The sequence below is a fragment of the Conger conger genome, chromosome 5 (assembly GCF_963514075.1).
Source record: "Conger conger chromosome 5, fConCon1.1, whole genome shotgun sequence".
Classification (NCBI taxonomy): Eukaryota; Metazoa; Chordata; class Actinopteri; order Anguilliformes; family Congridae; genus Conger; species Conger conger.
The window spans coordinates 2,487,556-2,508,966 of record NC_083764.1 but is presented as its reverse complement, the minus strand read 5'-3'; the positions used below and the strand labels follow the sequence as shown (position 1 = coordinate 2,508,966).

General features: G+C 46.6%; 1 protein-coding gene across 1 annotated transcript; it reads left to right on the top strand.

Moving 5' to 3' along the window:
* Positions 1-6,897, top strand: slc35f6 (solute carrier family 35 member F6). Its single transcript, XM_061241498.1, has 6 exons — positions 1-191; positions 3,310-3,382; positions 4,076-4,247; positions 4,612-4,824; positions 6,023-6,133; positions 6,419-6,897. The coding sequence occupies exons 1-6, from the start codon at positions 115-117 to the stop codon at positions 6,895-6,897; spliced, it is 1,125 nt and encodes a 374-aa protein (XP_061097482.1). The 5' UTR covers positions 1-114.
* The last annotated feature ends 14,514 nt before the right edge of the window (positions 6,898-21,411 follow it).

Below are 21,411 nucleotides of genomic sequence, written 5' to 3'. Positions count from 1 at the left end.
AGGAAGCCCTTCCACTACAGCAGCGACTGATCAGGAGCTCGAGCCGTTTAGAGCCAGTGAGCCTCACACCCACGCGAACCGTTCACGAGCCGGCTAGGTATTTACGCAGGAAATATGGCCTGGACCAAGTACCAATTCATGCTCGCGGGGATGATGCTCGTCACGGGCTCGATCAACACGTTATCCGCCAAGTAAGTGTTCTGCGTGTCGGGCTCTGAAACCAGAAAGTAGCCTCAAAACAAGATGACCTTACGCTCTGGACCAATGTAGCGCAATTCCAAAACAAGGAGAATCCTTCAGCTACTGTCCGTGGTTTCACTGCGTAGGCTATGGGTTTTTAATAGTGGTTGGTTTATTTAATATCCAATACTAATGTGTAAAAATGTATTTTTTAAAAAGTGACTAAAATAATTATTGCCTATTTACATTTTGATTAGATTTTGCCTACTCTCAGGAAACAACAATGTTAATGTGTGTAAATACACGACGACAATGGTTGAAATACCGTTGATTGATTTTTACCGTGAACTGTTGTGGATACATTACATTACATTTGTAATACAGTTGGGAGGTCTGCTTGTTGCTGATGAATTGGGAGAAGTTTAAAGACTGGCCGTGTTTTACACACTGTTGCCTTCTCATTCTTTAACTCGACCGGGCAGCTCAGTGAACTCCCAATATCGGCCGATCAACATTCTTTAACGGTCTGTGAATATTTACGGCGCGAATCACAAAGGACACTTAAATCACCAGTGTTTTAGCGGCGGTGCGTTTGGATGGCCCTGGTAATTCTCTCTGCTCAGACAAAGTTCGCATCGGACGCTTTATTCATTCTTTCGTTCATTCACTCACTCATTATAAAGACTTGCCGATCTATGCTTTTAATCGAGCTACGCATTCACGTGGTGTTGCGTCACTGGCACCGCACAGGTCTGGTCATGCCATGCAATACCACAACGTGCAGAACACGCAGCATCAGCAAATGCGGACAACTTGTGACGGCAAATCAAGACAAAAGCATGACGTCTCACTTTTTTCCATTTTATAAATATAAAAATATGTCATGGTGACCGTAAATTGTGCAGGGGCTGGGGTGGTCTGAGGTGGTCTGGGGTGGGCTGGGGCCCAGTGTGGGGCTAAAGATCATCTGCAGCACTCCAGGGAGGTGTTGTTGTTGTTGTGACTGTTGCTGGTGTTCATGCAGAGGAACTCAAACAGCTGACCTTCGCTCCATAAATTCAGATATGCATGTCATGCCTTAAGAATGCACAAATCAATTCAGTTTCTTACTGTCTTGCCCTCACTTTTCTCCTCCTTCCCTCTCCTCCGTGCGTGTTCGTAAGACACACTCTGGCGCTCTGAACAGGGCGAGCTGCACGGATCGCTGGCTGCCAGTCACAGCGTGGCGCTCCTGTTTCAGAAGGAGAAGCTACAGTGTGATATTAGGCGTGTCGTGTTTCACTGTAATGCGTCAGTCTACCTTTCATTTAACCAGTCCACAGAGCTTCCCCGCTTTGCATAAAGAGATGCAGAACAGAAGTGAATTCCCCCCGTCTGCAGAAAGATCTGTGTCACACTTCAGTCCCCAGTCCTGGTCCTGGAGAGCCGCAGGGTCAGCTGGGGTCCCCAGCAGACCCTGTGTCTCTCCAGGACCAGGGCTGGGGACCCCAGCAGACCCTGTGGCTCTCCAGGACCAGGGCTGGGGTCCCCAGCAGACCCTGTGGCTCTCCACGGCTGGGGTCTCCAGCAGACCCTGTGTCTCTCCAGGACCAGGGCTGGGGACCCCAGCAGACCCTGTGGCTCTGTAGGACCAGGGCTGGGGGCCCCAGCACACCCTGTGGCTCTGTAGGACCAGGGCTGGGGACCCCAGCACACCCTGTGACTCTCCAGGACCAGGACTGGGGACCCCAGCACACCCTGTGGCTCTGTAGGACCAGGGCTGGGGACCCCAGCACACCCTGTGGCTCTGTAGGACCAGGGCTGGGGACCCCAGCACACCCTGTGGCTCTGTAGGACCAGGGCTGGGGACCCCAGCACACCCTGTGGCTCTGTAGGACCAGGGTAGGGGACCCCAGCATTGTTTAGTAGTGACAGGGCTCCTGGTGTTTGCTGTCTTGTGAGTGGGGTCCAGGTACACTCTCTTTGCTGCGACATGGCTGTGTTTTATTGGTCAGTCACCTGCCCTGCGGTGACTTCCTGGCCGTTCTGACATCGGACTTTGTTGCATAAATGCTCTGCGGCCCCAGCAGGGCATGTGGCCCTCCCCACACACGGCTCTGGATCCTCCAGGTCACATGGCAGCATCCATCTCTCCCACCTGTGACGTAATTCCAGTCAGTGTGGGCGGGTCACTTCCTGTTCCTGCAGACACTGCACTCGGTTCTGTAAAAATCTCCATGGAAACCCTGTCTGCCTGTCTCTCCATCTGCCTGTCTGCCCTTCTGTCTGTCTCTCTCACTCTCTCTCTGTCTCTCTCTCTCTCTCTCTCTCACTCTCTCACTCTCTCTGTCTGTCTGTCCACCAGCTTGTGTGTCTGCCTTCTCTCTGTCTGTCCATCTCTCTCACGCATAAACATAAATATGTAATTACTGATCAATAAATATGTAATTACTCAATGATTCATGGGGAAGAGATGATTTTGACATGTCTTGACAACGGCTGCCATTTCTGAGAGTTACAGGCATTGACTCAATGCAGATGACAGTGTGACGGAGTTCTCCGTGTTTCTCCTGGGGAGGAGCCGTGGAGTGACCTGGGGTGATTTAACGGAAGGAGACTTATCGGGTGCAGTACGGATCTCCGCCACCGGGTGGCATCATGCCATTTCCCATATTTTCTCTGTAATGAGTCCTGACGCAACTTCAGAGGGCTCACTTCAGTCACTTATTATTATTCGACACTCTTTTCCTTTCCCTGCTCCTGACCCCGAAATCCATCGAGGTCCGGCATCTCTAAGGACATTCCAACCCCTTAAATGTTCCTTCTAGGAGCTAGGGGTAGAAGTTAGGCACTCCCAATCTTTCCTTTGAGCAAGAGCGCATCCTTTGCAGAAGTATTTTCGACTTCTGCGTCATAATTTATTGTTCTTGCCACTTCCCTTCCTCCGGATGGGTGGAGCCAGTGGCAGATAAAGAGGAAGAAAAAGAGGAGAGGAATAAGGGATGGGAACGAGCCTGGTGGAAGACGAGTCTGAGGGAAACCTCAGTGCTGTTATCTGTTGACTGTTGATAAGATGAGACAGCCAATCAGCAGCGAGGCCTTGCCATGTCCAGGTGATCATGTGATGTGTGTTTGTGTTTCTCCTGCCAGGTGGGCGGACTACTTCTCAGCACCGGGGTGTAAGGACACAAGCGAACACCAGTTCACACACCCCTTTGTCCAGGTACTGTCTGTCTCACTCGCACACACACACACACACACACACACACACTCAGACACACACACACGCACACACACACACACACACACACACACACTCAGACACACACACACACACACACACACACACACACACACTCACACACACACACTCAGACACACACACACGCACACACTCACACGCACACACTCAGACACACACACACGCACACACTCACACACGCACACACACACACACACTCAGACACACACACACACAGACACACACACACACACTCAGACACACACACACTCAGACACACACACACACAGACACACACACACACACACACTCAGACACACACATACGCACACACACACACACTCAGACACACACACACACACTCTCTCTCACACACACTCTCTCACACACACGCGCAAGCACACACACACACACATATTACAGGTACTGTCTGTCTCACACAGACACATCTTACAGGTGCTGTCTCTCTCACACACACACACACACACACACTCGCACGCACGCACGCACACACACACACACACACACACACACACACACACAGTCACACAGTCTCACACCCCACATCGCCCCTGCTCAGTCTAATCAATTATAAGTTGCTTTTTTATAAAAGTGACAGCTACATGAGTAATGTAGTGTCTGAGCTCTGGGGTGTAACGCTGCCCCTCCCCCCAGGCGGTGGGGATGTTTTTGGGGGAGCTCAGCTGCCTGGCGGTGTTCTACATCGCCCTGTGCCAGGACCGGCGCCGACCCGAACCCAGAATGAACCCGGGGCAGTCCTTCAACCCCCTCCTCTTCCTCCCCCCTGCCCTGTGTGACATGACCGGCACCTCCATCATGTATGTGGGTAAGTGAAGCACACGCTAACCTGCACACACTTAGCTACACACGCGCTAAACTGCACACACGCTAACCTGGACACGCACTAACCTGCATACACGCTAACCTGAACATGCTAACCTGCACACGCTAACCTGCACACACACTAACCTGGACGCCTGGATCTGACCGTGAACTTCTCAGTCCTAACCTTGTAGTCTTAACTTCTCAGTCCTAACCTCGTAGTCTTAACTTCTCAGTCCTAACCTCGTAGTCTTAACTTCTCAGTCCTAACCTCGTAGTCTTAACTTCTCAGTCCTAACCTCGTAGTCTTAACTTCTCGGTCCTCACCCCGCGGTCCTCACCCCGGTCTCTCCCTGGTCCTCTCCCAGCCCTGAACATGACGAGCGCTTCCAGCTTCCAGATGCTGCGGGGGGCGGTGATCATCTTCACCGGGCTGCTGTCCGTGGCCTTCCTGGGGCGCCGCCTGGCGCCCAGCCAGTGGCTCGGCATCCTGACCACCATCCTGGGCCTGGTGGTGGTGGGGCTGGCTGACTTCACCAACGGGACACACAGCGAGTACAACCTCAGCCAGGTCATCACAGGTGAGACCACAATCTCAACCAGGTCATCACAGGTGAGACCACAACCTCAACCAGCCAGGTCATTACAGGTGAGACCACAACCTCAGCCAGGTCATTACAGGTGAGACCACAACCTCAACCAGGTCATCACAGGTGAGACCACAACCTCAGCCAGGTCATTACAGGTGAGACCACAACCTCAGCCAGGTCATCACAGGTGAGACCACAACCTCAACCAGCCAGGTCATCACAGGTGAGAACACAACCTCAACCAGGTCATTACAGGTGAGAACACCATGACCACAACCTCAACCAGGTCATCACAGGTGAGACCACAACCTCAGCCAGGTCATTACAGGTGAGACCACAACCTCAACCAGGTCATCACAGGTGAGACCACAACCTCAGCCAGGTCATTACAGGTGAGACCACAACCTCAACCAGGTCATCACAGGTGAGACCACAACCTCAGCCAGGTCATCACAGGTGAGAACACAACCTCAACCAGGTCATTACAGGTGAGAACACCATGACCACAACCTCAACCAGCCAGGTCATCACAGGTGAGAACACAACCTCAACCAGGTCATTACAGGTGAGAACACCATGACCACAACCTCAGCCAGGTCATCACAGGTGAGAACACCATGACCACAACCTCAGCCAGGTCATCACAGGTGAGACCACAACCTCAGCCAGGTCATTACAGGGACCATGTTCAGTGATGATGTAGGGCTCCAACTCTACAGCTGGGATCCTCCTGAGAGTTCTCCCCATTGGGGTTCTGTTCCTCTGTAAAGGCCAGTACACGATCGGCCGATGGGATATCCCCACATCATCATCAACCGTTCCATTCCGGCCGCACAGGGAGAAATGCTCTGCTGCTACCGCCCAGCCTGCGGAGCTCATCCAAACATCCACACCTCTCACTTTAACTTTAACAACAATGTAAAAAACCTCCACTGAAGAATCGCACTGCGTTTCTGCTCCTTTCGGTCCCCTGGGGATGTGGGGCGGCCTGTAGCGTAGTGGTTAAGGTAAATGACTGGGACCCGCAAGGTCGGCGGTTCGATCCTCGGTGTGACCACAATAGGATCCGCACAGCCATTGGGCCCTTGAGCAAGGCCCTTAACCCTGCATTGCTCTGGATAAGAAAAAAAGTAAATGTGTGTGCTGGAGCTGACCTCTGACCTGTGACCTTTGACCTGTGCCCTGGTAGGTGACCTGCTGATCATCATGGCGCAGGTGATCGTGGCGGTGCAGATGGTGCTGGAGGAGAAGTTCATCTACAAGCACGACGTTCACCCGCTAAAGGCCGTGGGCACTGAAGGTGTGTCTGTAACGCTCCAGTAACGCTCCAGTAACACTGCAGTAGTGCTGCAGTAACGCTGCAGTAACACTACAGTAACGCTGCAGTAGTGCTGCAGTAACGCTACAGTAACACTGCAGTAACGCTACAGTAACATGAAGTAAAGCTACAGAGCTCTGTGAACTCCATAATCAAACCACCCTCTCTCTTATTCCCCCATCCCCTTCCCCCTCTCTCCTCTCTCTCCCTCTCATCTCCTCTCCCTCTTTCCCCCCTCTTTCTCTCCCCCTCTCTCTCCCTCTCCAGGTCTGTTTGGGTTTCTGATCCTCTCCTTCCTGCTCATCCCCATGTACTTCATCCCGGTGGGCAGCCTGGGGCAGAACCCCAGGCAGGTCCTGGAGGACGCGCTGGACGCGTTCTGCCAGATCGGCCACCAGCCGCTGATCGTGCTGGCCCTGCTGGGCAACACGGTGAGCATCGCCTTCTTCAACTTCGCCGGGCTGAGCGTGACCAAGGAGATGAGCGCGACCACGCGCATGGTGCTGGACAGCCTGCGCACGGTGCTGATCTGGGCCGTCAGCCTGGCGCTGGGCTGGGAGCGCTTCCACGGCCTGCAGGTGCTGGGCTTCCTCATCCTGCTGTCGGGAACCGCGCTCTACAACGGCCTCCACCGCCCCCTGCTGGCCAGGATGCCCTGCTGCGCCGCCTGGCTGGAGCAGGGCGACGCCCAGGAGGGAGAGGGGCTGCTGTCGGGGGCGGAGGGGTCCGTCAACCAGCAGAGCTAGCTGCCCGGGGGGGGGTAGGGCGTTTCAGTTCTGTTTTCAGGCTGGGGGGGGAGAGTTCCCCTTCTCTGTGGTGTGGTGCTGGATGCATCCCCCCATTGGTTTCTAGTTTTTAATATTTAAATTTTTTATTAAGACACTTTCTCCATTTATAGATTATAGAAAAAAAACAAAACTGAATTGTGGTATTTTTGGGGCATTTTTTAAAACGGTTGAGAGACACCACTGAGATGCTTTGAGACACCACCACAACAAGCTTGCTGAGGAAAATTGTGATTATTTCAAATTTATCTTTATTCTATTTTCAGGGAAAAGAAGTGAAGATGTGCCAATTATAGGACAGATTGATGGTACGCAGTTGCCTTTTATTTAATTGTTTTAATTGACGGTGTTTTTAGCCCGTGGCACGTTCCTGTGGGACACGGGGTTCTCCACGGGTCTGTTTCGGTCCGTGCCTTTTTAAAAACTGTGGTTTTATGCTCTGTGTTGTATTTTTAAACGCGTGTCTGTCTGTGTGTTTAAGAGCCAGTCACTCATCCGTCTCGACTGCACGCTTTTAATGTCCGGGTTTTCTTTGCTCGTTTCGCAACAGCTAAAAATACCTTCCCAGTATCTTTTTAAATATCTTTGGGTGCTGTCACGTCCCGTGTCCGCTGTGAGGGATGCGTGTTTATTTGTGTTCGACGCGCGCACCGCGGCGCGGACGTGCCGGTCCCGGCTTCAGCCGCCGTGGCGGTTTCCCTGACAGGAATATCGCCGCTCCGGTCGGAGCGGGAGCAGGAAAATCACTGTCATTCCCAGTGATGGACTTTAATGTTTGGGTTGGGAGAGCGCTGGACTGCGGCCAGAGTGCCTTCGGCCTGCTGACCACGCATTCTCCCTGTAATCCATGTGGCCTTTCCCGGCCGAAGCCTTGGTCTGTCCCTGCGGCGGTGTGGATGTCACACCCACGGGCCCGAGACGGGCCTCAACATGTTTATTAGGAGATAAATGAACTTTTCTGGGAGTTTTAACTCTGAAAACATGATTCTGTGAGTCCTGCCCCATCACTAGGCTGTACGGCCGATTCCATTAAACACTTTCTGGAAAGTCTATGACCATGGTTGTTGTATTTTTTATAATTTCACTATAATTTCTTTTATTATTTTGTTTATTTATTTCAGAAGGTTGGTCTCGTTGAGATTTAAAATCTCTTCTACAAGAGAGACCTGTCCCAAGAAACTCTTCACACAATGACAAAATAAAACATCTAAATATTACAATAGCTAAATATTATTCAAGTAAATATCAATAATCATAGACAGTAACTATCATAATCTCTATATAATGATAATGATTCTGAATTCTGATTAACATCTCACCATTCATACTTCAATAACTTTTCACACAATTCTCTGCAAACTAGAGACTGTTGTGCCTGAAAATCCCAGATCAGCAGTTTCTGAGATACTCAAACCACCCTGTCTGGCATCAACAGTGACTCCAAAGTCAAAGTAACTCAGATCATATTTATTCCATATTCTGACATTTGGTCTGAAATACAGCTGAACCTCTTGACCACGTCTGCATGCTTTTATGCATTTAGTAGCTGTCGCATGATTGAATATTTGCATTAACAAGCTGGTGTACAGGTCTACCTAATAAATTGCTCACTGAGTGCATACTGTCTTGGCACAATTTGGCAAACTAAAGTTCATCGCTGGCTAATGTATGCTTCTAAGTTTTGATATGCAAGCCAAGCGCAGCAAACAGCTGGCAGAATGCTCGGGCAGAAACTCCTGCTCATGTGGACACAGTTACGGTAAGTCACGGGAATACAAGTAAGAAGTAGGAACAGACTTTAATTAAACGTTTAGGTGAACTGCCCCTTTAAATCCTATGACTAGCCATAGAAACACGTAACGGATTCATAAGCGCTGCTTAAACATTACACCAAACTGCCACAAGGTGCGCTGTTCTCCACCGGAGTTTTGCAAGCACGGTTTAGCTGGTCAGTAACCATAAGCAAGCTGTGATTTAAAAAAGAACAATAATTTATCAGAGCCTGCGAGTGGCTGCTCTATGAATAAAGTGAGATGTGATTTATGGAGTCCAGAGACGGGGCGAGGAGCAGCAGGTTTGGGGTTTCGGGCGACCTCAGCGGGAAGTTGCTGCCCAGACGCCAGCCACACGCCCGGCACGCCTTCCTCCATCGCGGATGAAAAACGCGAAACGTTTTTAAACGTCTTAATGTGCAGGCTGAATTTAAACTCCTCATCCCACCGCACCACTCAGGCTCAGTGTTCTGGGAAAATGGTCAGAGCAGCTGAAGGGGACGGAGGGGGTGATTTCTGGCCCGTGATTGGTGGGGATTAAGGAGCTCATCCCTTTAAGGTGTAAGAGGGGGAAAGGGAGGATGACCATGTGACCTGGGCTGAGAGAGGCGTTCCACACGGGTCAGATTTGGGCTACCTGTGACTCCTAAACCAGCCTTCAGTCCCCCATAGTCCAGAGAGAAAATGACTTATTTATTGATCCTTTCTACTGAGAGGGACATACAGTATGTAGTTCTCTGTGAGAGCCCTGGTCAGCCTAAGCACAGAACAGAGAACCTTTGCATAAATCAGAAACATAACGTCGATCTGCGTGACCTGTGTGTGGAGAGGACTCAGGAAGCGCAGGACGAGTGAGACGGCCGTATCGTATGTCTGGAGATGCGTACGTGTATCTGCGCTGCATCAGAGCTGGGGAACTCAAGTGGACACAGGGGTCCCCCAGGGGTCCGGCCTGGGCCCCAAGGATGAGCCGTGCTAATAAAATCCAGTCTAAAGTAAACAACGGGAGAGTCCCTCCTGCCCGTAAATTCATGCTGTTTGACAGTATCCCACCCTGCTGTCCCGGGCGATCGCCTCTCATGGGGGCGACAGCTGTCCTGGGAACAGGTCCAGGGTTCGATCCTGGACAGTCTCACACTCGTGGAGGGAAAAAAAAAGCAACATATTTAATATCGGTTTCTGTTACTGGGAAGGTCTCGCTCTTTTTTTAGTTCACAGGAAGTGCAATCTGTGCAGACGCGGATGGCAGAGGAAGCGTGAATGGCCGAGCTCTTCCTGGATAAAGGTCCCGTTCGCTGCTAACGCGGCAGAGTTCAGACCGCCGCGGGGTCAGATCTCTCTGCTCCAGCTCTCACTCCCTCTCCACAGCGCGCTGTGTTTACCACACAGTAACATGTTCCGTGCTAAATCAACTCTTACCGTGCACATACCGTCCCTGTTGGACAGCCATGTACTCTCTTACATACTCTCTTAAATAGATTTTGCGGCCTATTTTTAACTGCTGTCTCAATATATGTCTATGAATGTACATAAGCAACAACATCCACAAGCGTAGCCACACCAGCAGACACACTAATTGGAATAACTCTACATTACATTACATTAATGGCATTTGGCAGACGCTCTTATCCAGAGCGACGTACAACAAAGTGCATACCCATGACCAGGGATAAGTTCGCTGAAAGACCCTAGAGGGAAGTACAATTTCAACTGCTACCAGTACAACAAAGATAAGGACCAGGGCCAATTTGAATTTTTTATTTATTTTTATTTTTTATTTTTTTAACAAACAAACGCAAAAGTATGACCAAACCCCTTAACTAGCCAAACACTGCTTACCTAGCCAAATTAAAAATACTGATATAAAGTAAATCACAGAAAGACAACAATTAAGGTTCACAGGGAGGTAGGGAGGGAGGGGAAGAGGCCTGCAGGCCGAACCACTGCTCCGTTTCTCTTGATAGGGAACCGATGACGTGTTTGGAAGTCATAGCCTTGGAAGCACCACTCTCCTTCAACCGCCCACGTATTATCTGACAAATAACTTTTCCTTTCATTTTCTGGAATCTTGTCATATGTCTAGGGCTATCCTGACTCAGCTAGGCCAATTCCTTTCTAAGAAATACAGGCTTTTCTATAATATATTCCCACAAGATGGCGACAGTGTGCCACGTTTAGACGACTCGCTTCAGTCAGGTCTTGAACGAGGCCGTCTCTGGAAGTAGCGCAACTCGACCAGAAACTCGCCAGTTCTTAGAAACAAAACGGTGAAAGAGGTGATGAAAGAAATACGTGGTAAACGCGAAGCAGCCGTCAACGCCGTCTTTCTGTGAGGTCAGCTGTAATTGTAAAAAGTAGGTAGGCTACGAATGACTAGAACTTCTGCTTTCTTAATTCATTAAAACAAATAGGCCTACATAACTTCATCGTGCGTCTTTTGAGACGGATGTATTTATTTATTTATTTATTTATTTACTTACTTACTTACTTACTTACTTACTTACTTAGTCTACTAAAACAAGAGCAAGGTCGAATATCATGTCTCGGAGATGTCGAAGTTCCCTGTCCATTTAAGGCTAGATAGTAGCAGCCTGGCCAACAGAAAGGCATTATTTTTATTTGGCGCGAGCACAACTTCAGCAGAGCGTGCAATATGCCACTCTTGGGACCGCGCGGAAATAACTGAATCCGTTTTTGGGTTTTTTTTTCCCGGCCCTGAATTTTATGTTATGTGACCTTGTGTCTCTTGTGATGCGATCCAGATATGCGAGACTGAACCGTGTTATACCGCGAGACGAGGGCCGTTTAAAGGTCAAATTCTCACTTAACTTCGACAGCGGGCTACTACTATACAACACCTTAACCCATACGCCAATCAAAAAACCTGCTTGCTTAGACATCTCAGGTTGTGCTGTGGAACCCGACACACCAACCTAAATATTAAAATCGCAGTATGCTTACAGAATAACCCGTCTGTTCTCCATACCTGCAGCAAATGCGCAATGACATCGGTGGGAGCGTACAGGTGTGTTCTTTGGTGGGCCATCCTCTATTGAATGCCAATAACTGAGGGAACTGGGGAAATTATGAGGTGAGAGTACGGTAATAAAGAAAATCTAATTAATTCCCGATAGGCTACGTCACTTCCCCTTCTGTTTATTATATTTCACGCAGTCAGGCAATAAATCGAAATGCGCCACGGCTTCATTGTTCATTTATCGGAAGACATCCTGAATCATCGTCCCATAACGTCGCCAAAAAAATCCGCCCGTTTCCGCTGTGCAGGCTCCAGTCACGTCGCTGGTTAAGAACGTGCTTGGAACGAGACGTTGATTTTTTTTTTCTTTGCATTGTTGCAGGAAAACAAGACCGAAACATATATTTAGATTATTAAGACAGTATTTGGCGATTAATTTTAGCCTAGGTCTTAATATTCATATGTGCACAGAGAATAGGCTATATACATTTTTCTGAGCTGAATTTTCACCCCCTAAATCACACGCACACACACACAAGGCCTTTCTGGCGATCGAGTAAACGCCACTAAAACTGCAGAACTTGAGAGAGGACAAAATAATCCGCGAGAGTGTAATATCACATCATAAATACAATAATACACAATTGAAGGGTAAGCTTTTCTTGTTCTAAATTCTCAGTCAGCGTTCTAGAATTGCTTTCAATTACCAGATTGCTAGATCAGAATTAGAATGTTCAGTTCAGAAATATTCTAATCGCATTTGTTATCCTAAACACTCACAGCAATTATATAACCGCAGGTGTCACACAGACCTCTGTTAAATAGTGCGTGATGAGGAGCCAGAGATATATTTGATGCAAAAATAAAATAAAACAATATTCAAAATAAAAGGAGGGAAAAAAATAAAGAAATCTTTAAAAATACAAATGGCTGTGATTAGCCTGAATATGCTACAAAATACGCATATCCTACAATTATGTGAATAAATATAGATGCATTGTAATATTAAAATGACATTACATATGATCATTTTGAGGAATTGGGATCCGTAAGCGTTTTCATGTGGATATATTTTCGGTCTGTTTTATTGTTAAACGCACGGAAAACGCGCGCACACTACGCGGGAAGGTTGAGGGGAAAATTCCTAAAAGATGTTTTAGATATAGCTAAATCTGATTTTGTTTAAGAAATTCGCAATATTTCAAACTCCTGTTTTTGGAACGGCAACAAGACTTTTAAATAATTGGCTAGATTTAGTTTACTCTAAAATTATTCGGTTTTGAAAATAACAAGTTACTCCTATACAAATTGGCAAAATATAAAATAAAATAAAAATAAGTAAAAATATTAGGTTTTCATTATTTTTCACGTTGCAACAAAAGGTGTCAAAGTTATCCCTGTAGCTACCTGCTGGAGAGTTTCGGGGCTTTATTTGGTGGGGGTGGGCGATGCATTAATGTGCTTTTGCGGCCAATTTTGCGTGTGACCCGTCACTGAAACGCATTTATAATAAAGCTGCACTGTTGTTTGGATAATGCTACCGTGCCGACAGAAACTGGAATCGCTCAAAGCAGAGACCTCGGGCAGAAGCCAGGCGTTCGCCGACCTAACTATCCCGGCCATTACATTCACTTAACTGCTACTTCAGAGACACAAATCCTGCACAGAGCATCGGAGCGATGCTAATGCTTTTCTCTCTCTCTATAACGTGATGTTCTTACATTGCAGCTGTTATAGGCCACTGGGCGGACAGTAAACACGTTAACGTTAAGATGGAAAAAGTATCTACAACGAGTTCATAATCTTCAGGAGTTTCCATCTCAAGCAATCTGTGCGACGCGCAGGAGCGCCTTCCCTTCCGCGGCCCGGGATGGTGCGCCCTAAATTCGTGTTTATTTCCCAGGATAGTGCGCCCTGAATTTATGTTTATTTCCAGGGACGGTGCGCCCCGAATTTGTGTTTAGTTCCCGGGATAGTGCGCCCTGAATTTCTGTTTATTTGCCGCGACGGTGCGCCCTAAATTTGTGTTTATTTCGCGGGACGGTGCGCCCAGAATTTGTGTTTATTTCGCGGGACGGTGCGCCCTGAATTTGTGTTTATTTCTGTCCTCATTAAACGGAGGGGTCTGGGGGACAGCGACACTGGCACGCCAGGTCAACGAGCTCCGCTCAGCACACACTGCACTATTGATTCATGGTGCGGATTAATTATGATGATGCGTTTAGCCACTTTTTTATGTTCAATTATATAGAGTATAATTGTTTAAAAATATATTTTGATCATTACATTGCCTTGCATTTTCCTGAAGACACTATGCCCATGTTCTCTCTTTTAAAGAATATAGGACTAAAAACCTACCACAGGTAGCCTACATTATTGTAATATTTATTTCATTGAGGTATTGTTTTTGTGGGCACCATTTTTAAATAGATCACGGTGATGTAAAATGTACATTTTAATGATTGTAATCCAATGAAAATAGTTAAAAAGACCACTCTCTTAACAGCAAAAAGTGTGTCCCATTTAAGACGGGATTTCATTTCCATGGGACATGGTTAATTCCATATAATTAAGTGTTGTAAATTGACCACAGCCATAATTCGGATGATAATGTAACTTGTGTTGCAATAGAACTGGCCAGCAGCACATCTGTTTACTGTGAAGACAATCATTTGGCTGTGGTATAAAACACACGCACACACACTCTCTCTCTCACTCTCCTTCTCGCTCGCTCTCTCTCCCTCTGTGAACAGGAAAGAACAAAAACATAAAAATTAAGAAGTTAAGAAGTCAAATGTTTAACTTGTCAGTCATTACATCTGGCTGTTGGACACCTGTTCCCGGCGCAGCCCTCTCATCACACCCCCACCCGGCCGCCTCTCCCACCTGCTAATTTGTAGTTTTGTTTCCACCGCCGCGTATTATTACGACAATTAATCGCTTTTGCCAGCGGCAGCCCTAGGGACAACGAAACAGCTGCGCGCTTCTGCTTTGGTGAGAAGCTTCTGGTCTATTTCAACCGCGACGGGCCACCGTAAACAAGGGATAACCGCACGAAGTCACCGGGGCAACGACGTAGCCTATCAGCGCCCGGTCGGGCCTTCTGCGTGAGGCACTCGTCGCCAGGGTGCCGGTAAAGCCGTTACTTTAGAGGAAGGACTGCCAGGAGACACGGAGAGAAGAGACAGTAGGCCTAATGGTTTGTTATGATGACCTCTGCGTTTCCATTAGAATTAGCGTATTAAGCGTCACGGAACAAACGCAGCCTTCGCACTAAGTTTAATTTAACCCTTAGTACATTGACCCGTCGGCTAATTAGTAGGTCCCTGGTCGCGAGAACACCCCCTCCCTCCCGCCAAAAAACCCGGTTTAGTCTGAGCCAAGGCCGTGTCCATGTAAACAGAACAATCGTTAATGCAGACGGCCGAGACGCCGTTATATTTTTTTAAAGTTCCATTAAGAGCCCCTCATATCGTCTGAATCAAAGGGCAGGTCGGAGTGAGTGAGCTAGCCTGCCCTAACGGCTTAATCTGCAGTGAATGTCCTCTTTGAAAGGAAGGCGTTAAAATGGCGAACTTTAATGGCTTAACGAGAGATGGGTGGTCAAAATATGTCATTCTGCGGCTGTCTCCATACAAGCCCTGCGTCACCTGATAGTGCAAGAACGGATTTTAGCGATAAATTAACGATCAGTTTCCACAGCTCTGACACGGCAGCACGCAGACACAGCAATCAGTGTATTATGTTTTATAGGGCGTATTGCGGTTTCTTTTAATGTCATTATTTTTATCTGCAATATTTATTTCAATATTGCAAAACATAACTGATAGTGATGACAATCAAATTCATAAAGTGCTGAATATATTGATATCTAGCATTAAAAGGCAGATGATCTTCCCTGTTTGGCCCTGAGAGAGAAGCAGCCCTGGGGTCTCTGTTCAGCGGGGGCTGTCTGCAGGGCAGGCCTCATCCCACCACCAGCACTGGGGACAGAATCAGAATAAGACGGTTATGATACTTCAGTTGTTACTGAAGTTTCCTGCATGAGGAGACCCCTTCTCATGATGTGTTGGGGAGGGGGGGTTACACCCACTGGACAAACGCCTTAATGTCTTAATGTTACACTTTAACGTTACACCTGGTCTTAACATTATGCCTTAATGTTACACCTGGTCTTAACAGAAGCACAGAGACCAGAAACACAGGGATGAACAGGGGTTTACAGAGACACAGAGATGAACAGGGTTTACAGAGACACAGGGATGAACAGGGTTTACAGAGACACAGGGATGAACAGGGTTTACAGAGACACAGGGATGAACAGAGTTTACAGAGACACAGAGACACAGGGATGAACAGGGTTTACAGAGACACAGAGACACAGGCCCATGCCCCGTCATATAAAGCTTACAGAGACACAGGGATGAACAGGGTTTACAGAGACACAGAGATGAACAGGGTTTACAGAGACACAGAGATGAACAGGGTTTACAGAGACACAGGGATGAACAGGGTTTACAGAGACACAGGGATGAACAGGGTTTACAGAGACACAGAGATGAACAGGGTTTACAGAGACACAGAGATGAACAGGGTTTACAGAGACACAGGGATGAACAGGGTTTACAGAGACACAGAGATGAACAGGGTTTACAGAGACACAGGGATGAACAGGGTTTACAGAGACACAGAGATGAACAGGGTTTACAGAGACACAGAGATGAACAGGGTTTACAGAGACACAGAGATGAACAGGGTTTACAGAGACACAGGGATGAACAGGGTTTACAGAGACACAGAGACACAGGCCCATGCCCCGTCATATAAAACAGACTTAAAGAAAGTCCTCTCTCAGCTGGACCACGCCTGACTACAGCAGAAAATCACTGTCATCAAACCCAGACCCAGTCGTCACCTTTCACCATCAATACTTTAACGGATGTTGCAATTATAACTTGTTGTAATGTTGTTTTTTTGCCAGCGGACTCGCAAACAGATCCCTGGTGTGTGTGTGCAAAGTGCACTGCCTCAGGACAATCATCACGTGTTCGTGGGCTGAAAAATGATTAAAATCCCGGTTGTCATGGCCACTATGGAGGAGAGCCCAATGAATTAGCCTACTTTTGGCCTGATGATGTCATATCTTGTGATGATGTCATATCCTTTCATCTCCTCCTCAGACTGACACTCTCTGATCTGGTCTATTTAGCTCAGTAACATCGATTATTGATCCCCAAGGAGGAAAATTACTTTCCCTGCAGCTGTGCAAGTAATAACAACAATAATGTAAAAAAGAATAATAATAATGTTAAAATGAGGGTCTCTCACACAGACCCTCTCACACACATTCTCTCACACACACTCTCTCACACACACTCTCTCACACAGACCCTCTCACACACACTCTCTCACACACACTCTCTCACACACACTCTCTCACACAGACCCTCTCACACACACACACTCTCTCACACAGACCCTCTCACACAGACCCTCTCACACACACTCTCTCACACACACACTCTCTCACACACACACTCTCACACACAGACCCCCTGAAGGAGCGCGTCAGTCTCCCCGTGAGAGAGAAGATGGCTGCCTGCCACACAGTAGGCCCCTGGATGCAGAAGCCCCAGGGTTCCTAAAGCAAACACGGCCAGAAATAGTGCTGTCGGCCCGGGCGCCTGATCTGGGGCAGGCAGCGGGAACATTCGGGGGCTTTTCTGCTCATGGAAATTATTTAATCACGTCCAAGTCTCTGTGATCCGTGAAGAGGTGGGCCACAGTGCTGGTCATTCAGGCTTCTCAGGCTCCGAGAGAGAGAGAGAGAGAGAGAGAGAGAGAGAGAGAGAGAGAGAGAGAGAGGAGAGGGGGAGAGAGAAAGAGGGAAACGGGGGGGGAGAGAGAGAGAGAGAGAGGGGAGAGAGAGGGAAACGGGGAGAGAGAGAGAGAGAGAGAGGGGAGAGAGAGGGGGGGGAGAGAGAGAGAGAGAGAGGGGAGAGAGAGGGGGGGAGAGAGAGGGAAACGGGGAGAGAGAGAGAGAGGGGAGAGAGAGGGGGGGGAGAGAGAGAGGGAAACGGGGAGAGAGAGAGAGAGGGGAGAGAGAGGGGGGGAGAGAGAGAGAGGGAAACGGGGGGGGGGGGGGGGGGGGTGATTAATCAGGACAGAACAGTGGGCAGGTCCAGTGTGTTTTGACTCTCAGATCTTACGCCTTGTGCCACCGCCACTGCCAACATCTTTGTTTTCACAAGCAGCTTCAAATGTTCAAATGAAGAGGTGACACAGGGCAGTGTGGGCAATAACACATACCAAGTCAGCAACAGCCTGTTTGATTGGGCAATAACACATACCGAGTCAGCAACAGGCTGTTTGATTGGGCAATAACACATACCGAGTCAGCAACAGCCTGCTTGATTGGTGCAGTGTGGGCATTAATGCCTACAAGTCAGCAACAGCCTGTTTAATTGGGCAATAACACATACCTAGTCAGCAACAGGCTGTTTGATTGGGCATTCATGCATACAAGTCAGCAACAGGTGGTTTGAGTGGCTGCAGCATAGGCAATAATGCTTACAAGACAGCAACAGGCTATTTGATTGGTGCAGTGTGGGTAATAGTGCCTACAACACAGCAACAGGCCTTCTGATTGGGTGAAGTGCGGACATTAATGCCGACAAGTCAGCAACAGGCGATTTGATTGGTGCAGCGTGGGCAATAATGTATACCAGGTCAACGGAAGATTGTAAATCAACCGGGACAAGCTGTGCTCTGAAAATGAACTGGTTTGCAGGACAACCATGCTTGTGTCTTAGTATTATTGTCATTATTACCATTATTCATATATCATATTATTCATAGTAGGCCTATGTTACAATTGAGTGTGAGCGTGATGATGTAGGCCTATTATTAGTATTAGTACTGTTATTATTCAACAAACCTATGAGAAGACAAATAATAATAATCTTCTCATGGTTTTCCTTTAGAGGGCCCGGTGTTGAGACTTGAAAGGGCCGTTAGCTGTCGCACCTGCTAAGGTGGTTGTAACTGGGCCTCCCGTTAAGATGTAAATAACTTTGGACAAGCTGACAGTAACTTCGCGCAGGGACTACGGCAGAAGTCGCCTACTGTACATAAAAATAAAGCCCTCAACCCCTCCCCTGAAAGACATGGCAATTATTAAGCCTTCAATTCCGTTTTTAAAAATAAAAATGCAATAGATGTGACGGACTTCAATTATCAAACGTCACAGTACAATATGGAACTCAAGTCTTTGCACTAAACCCCTGTCCTGCAGCAAACTGCCGTGTAAGCAGTTGGGGGGTTTTGCAGTCTGTTGTGTCCGAACGCCTGCTTGGCGTTTTTGAAAGTTTCGAACTCTGAGCACCTGAAATAACTGCGCCGTGCTCGCTCCCGCTGCGCCGCTCCCGCATCCTCTTCCCGAGATTGTTTGGTCTGCTCGCTCGAGGGCAAACGCTACATATCATTTCTAAAATTAACCCGGAAAAGTGTCACTTCAAAACACCGTGATAGGCGGCAGCCCGGGTCATAGGCCCATCCGGATATGAATCAAATCTAATGAAGGCAATAGACGGAGCGGATGGCCAACCAAAGGACAATTGTTTTAAGCCTCTGACGTCTGCCGGGAGGATAACAATTGATCATTTACCTGACAAAGTTATTTGGATAATTCTTATCATTTACAATTATAAAGACGTAAATGGTGAGGTTTCGGGGGGTGGGTGGAGGGTGTTGTCGACATGAAAGTAATTCGAGCCATTGTGCGTTAGACAAACAAATAATAATGCATATAACAATAAACAGCGTAGCCTATGGACCATTAATAAAATAAACAGCCACTGTAGTCTGCCGTTTAAGTTGAGAAATATTATTGTGCTAATAATATTATTATTAGCCCAATTAGCAGGTGGGGCTTTAATTATCTTTATTAAATAGTACCGTTTGCTTCAAATAAATAAACATAAATGTCCCCTTTTAAGGTCCATGTTAATATTTTTTCTGCATATTTAATGTTTCAGGCAACAGTAATAATGTAGACGGGTGATTATAACATTTTATTATTATACAATAATAATACGTTTACGTATTGCACATTATAGAATAGCCTATTTTTGAAAAAAAAAGCCAACGAATAAGACGACTGGGCACTGGCAAAGAATAATGAATATACTACCCTGTTCTTTTTAAAATAGCCTAATTAGACAAGATATAATAAATATAATAATCCATTCACCCGGTGTTCTTTGCCCTTTGTCAATACGTCAGATGTCCGTCGTGGTAAATATGGACGGAGTATGGCCTCTGTAGTTATTTGTGTTTTCGTTTTTTCGAAGGGAATAGATTTCCTCTTTTTATTATAAGCACGAGGGCGGATTTGCGTCACCACGCAACTTGCAGGCCGAGATAAAGTTGCACAAATATTGAAAAAAGGAAGTTCTAACGGTCATTATAAAGCTTTTCCCCCTCTTCTCCGGAAGAAATAAGGACTTCGGCTGTATCCTAAAATACTAAAACACGTTCTATTTCGGGACAAATCTAGCAGGCATATCCGCTCATTTAGTTAGCATCGGAGCCCATCAAAAACAGGATGACCTGAATCCAATAGAAGTCGTAGTTTCCTGCGCTCCGCGAGCCAAGATTAAATGTATCATAGTGCATGAGAAAGTTAACTCCGGGCCCAAGTTCATCGCTTCTGCTGTTCCACCTGGACAAAATGAATTAAACAAGTGCAACAACGAAATAAAGGGATGGTTATTTTTCTCCATCTCGCGATTGTTAAAACTGTATTAGAAATGAGAAATAACTGAGAATAGGAGCTCATTGTATAAACGATAGGACTATAATGCGAGCTCTATTTATTAATTCACCTCCATCATGCAATCAGCTTACTGGTGATTTTTTCATAATTTAGTCATTCTTTTCGATGTAATATTCGGTGTACACTAAAAAAAACGATTAAATGAAAGTGTTTTATTTTGAACCATGTACAATCCAAACCAAAATCGGCTTGAAATGCCAGAATGAATAACGCAAAACAACCGCACAAAGGAAAAAACAACAAATAAACACTGTGGTATAGAATACGAATGGACATACAATACTTTATAATTGTAGCTACATAAATACAATATGCACTATTATTATGCAATATTTATAAAAGTATATATCATTTTTGATCATATTTATAGCTATATATTATTGTTCTTGTCTTTTTTATTTTAAGTTGTCCTTGTGTTGATTATGATGGTCCTTTCTGGTGTTCCTATGAAAATAATTTTACTATTTTTGCTTTTCATTAGTATAGTTTTTGTGTCAACCACAAAAAAAAAGTATTATCACTTTACTACCTATCATGACTATCACTAATATTGTTATTGTTGCTTTCGCTGTTGTTATTATGACTATTAATTATTATTATTATTATTATTATTATTATTATTATTATTATTATTACTAATATCTATTTTATTAGTATAATTAGTTTCTTTATTAGTATTATTATTATTATTATTATTATTATTATTATTCAATGTTGTGTCCACTACTAAAGCACCAGAGTAATACAGTGTAACACACACTGCGTCTCATCACCTAGAGGGCGTGTTTTCGCTTTGAAACTGATCCTTCATTGGCCAGCGCATAACCAATCAGTCCGCGAGTCGAAACTTCTGCGTAGGACTACTTGGACCAGACGCTGAAGTTTCGGAC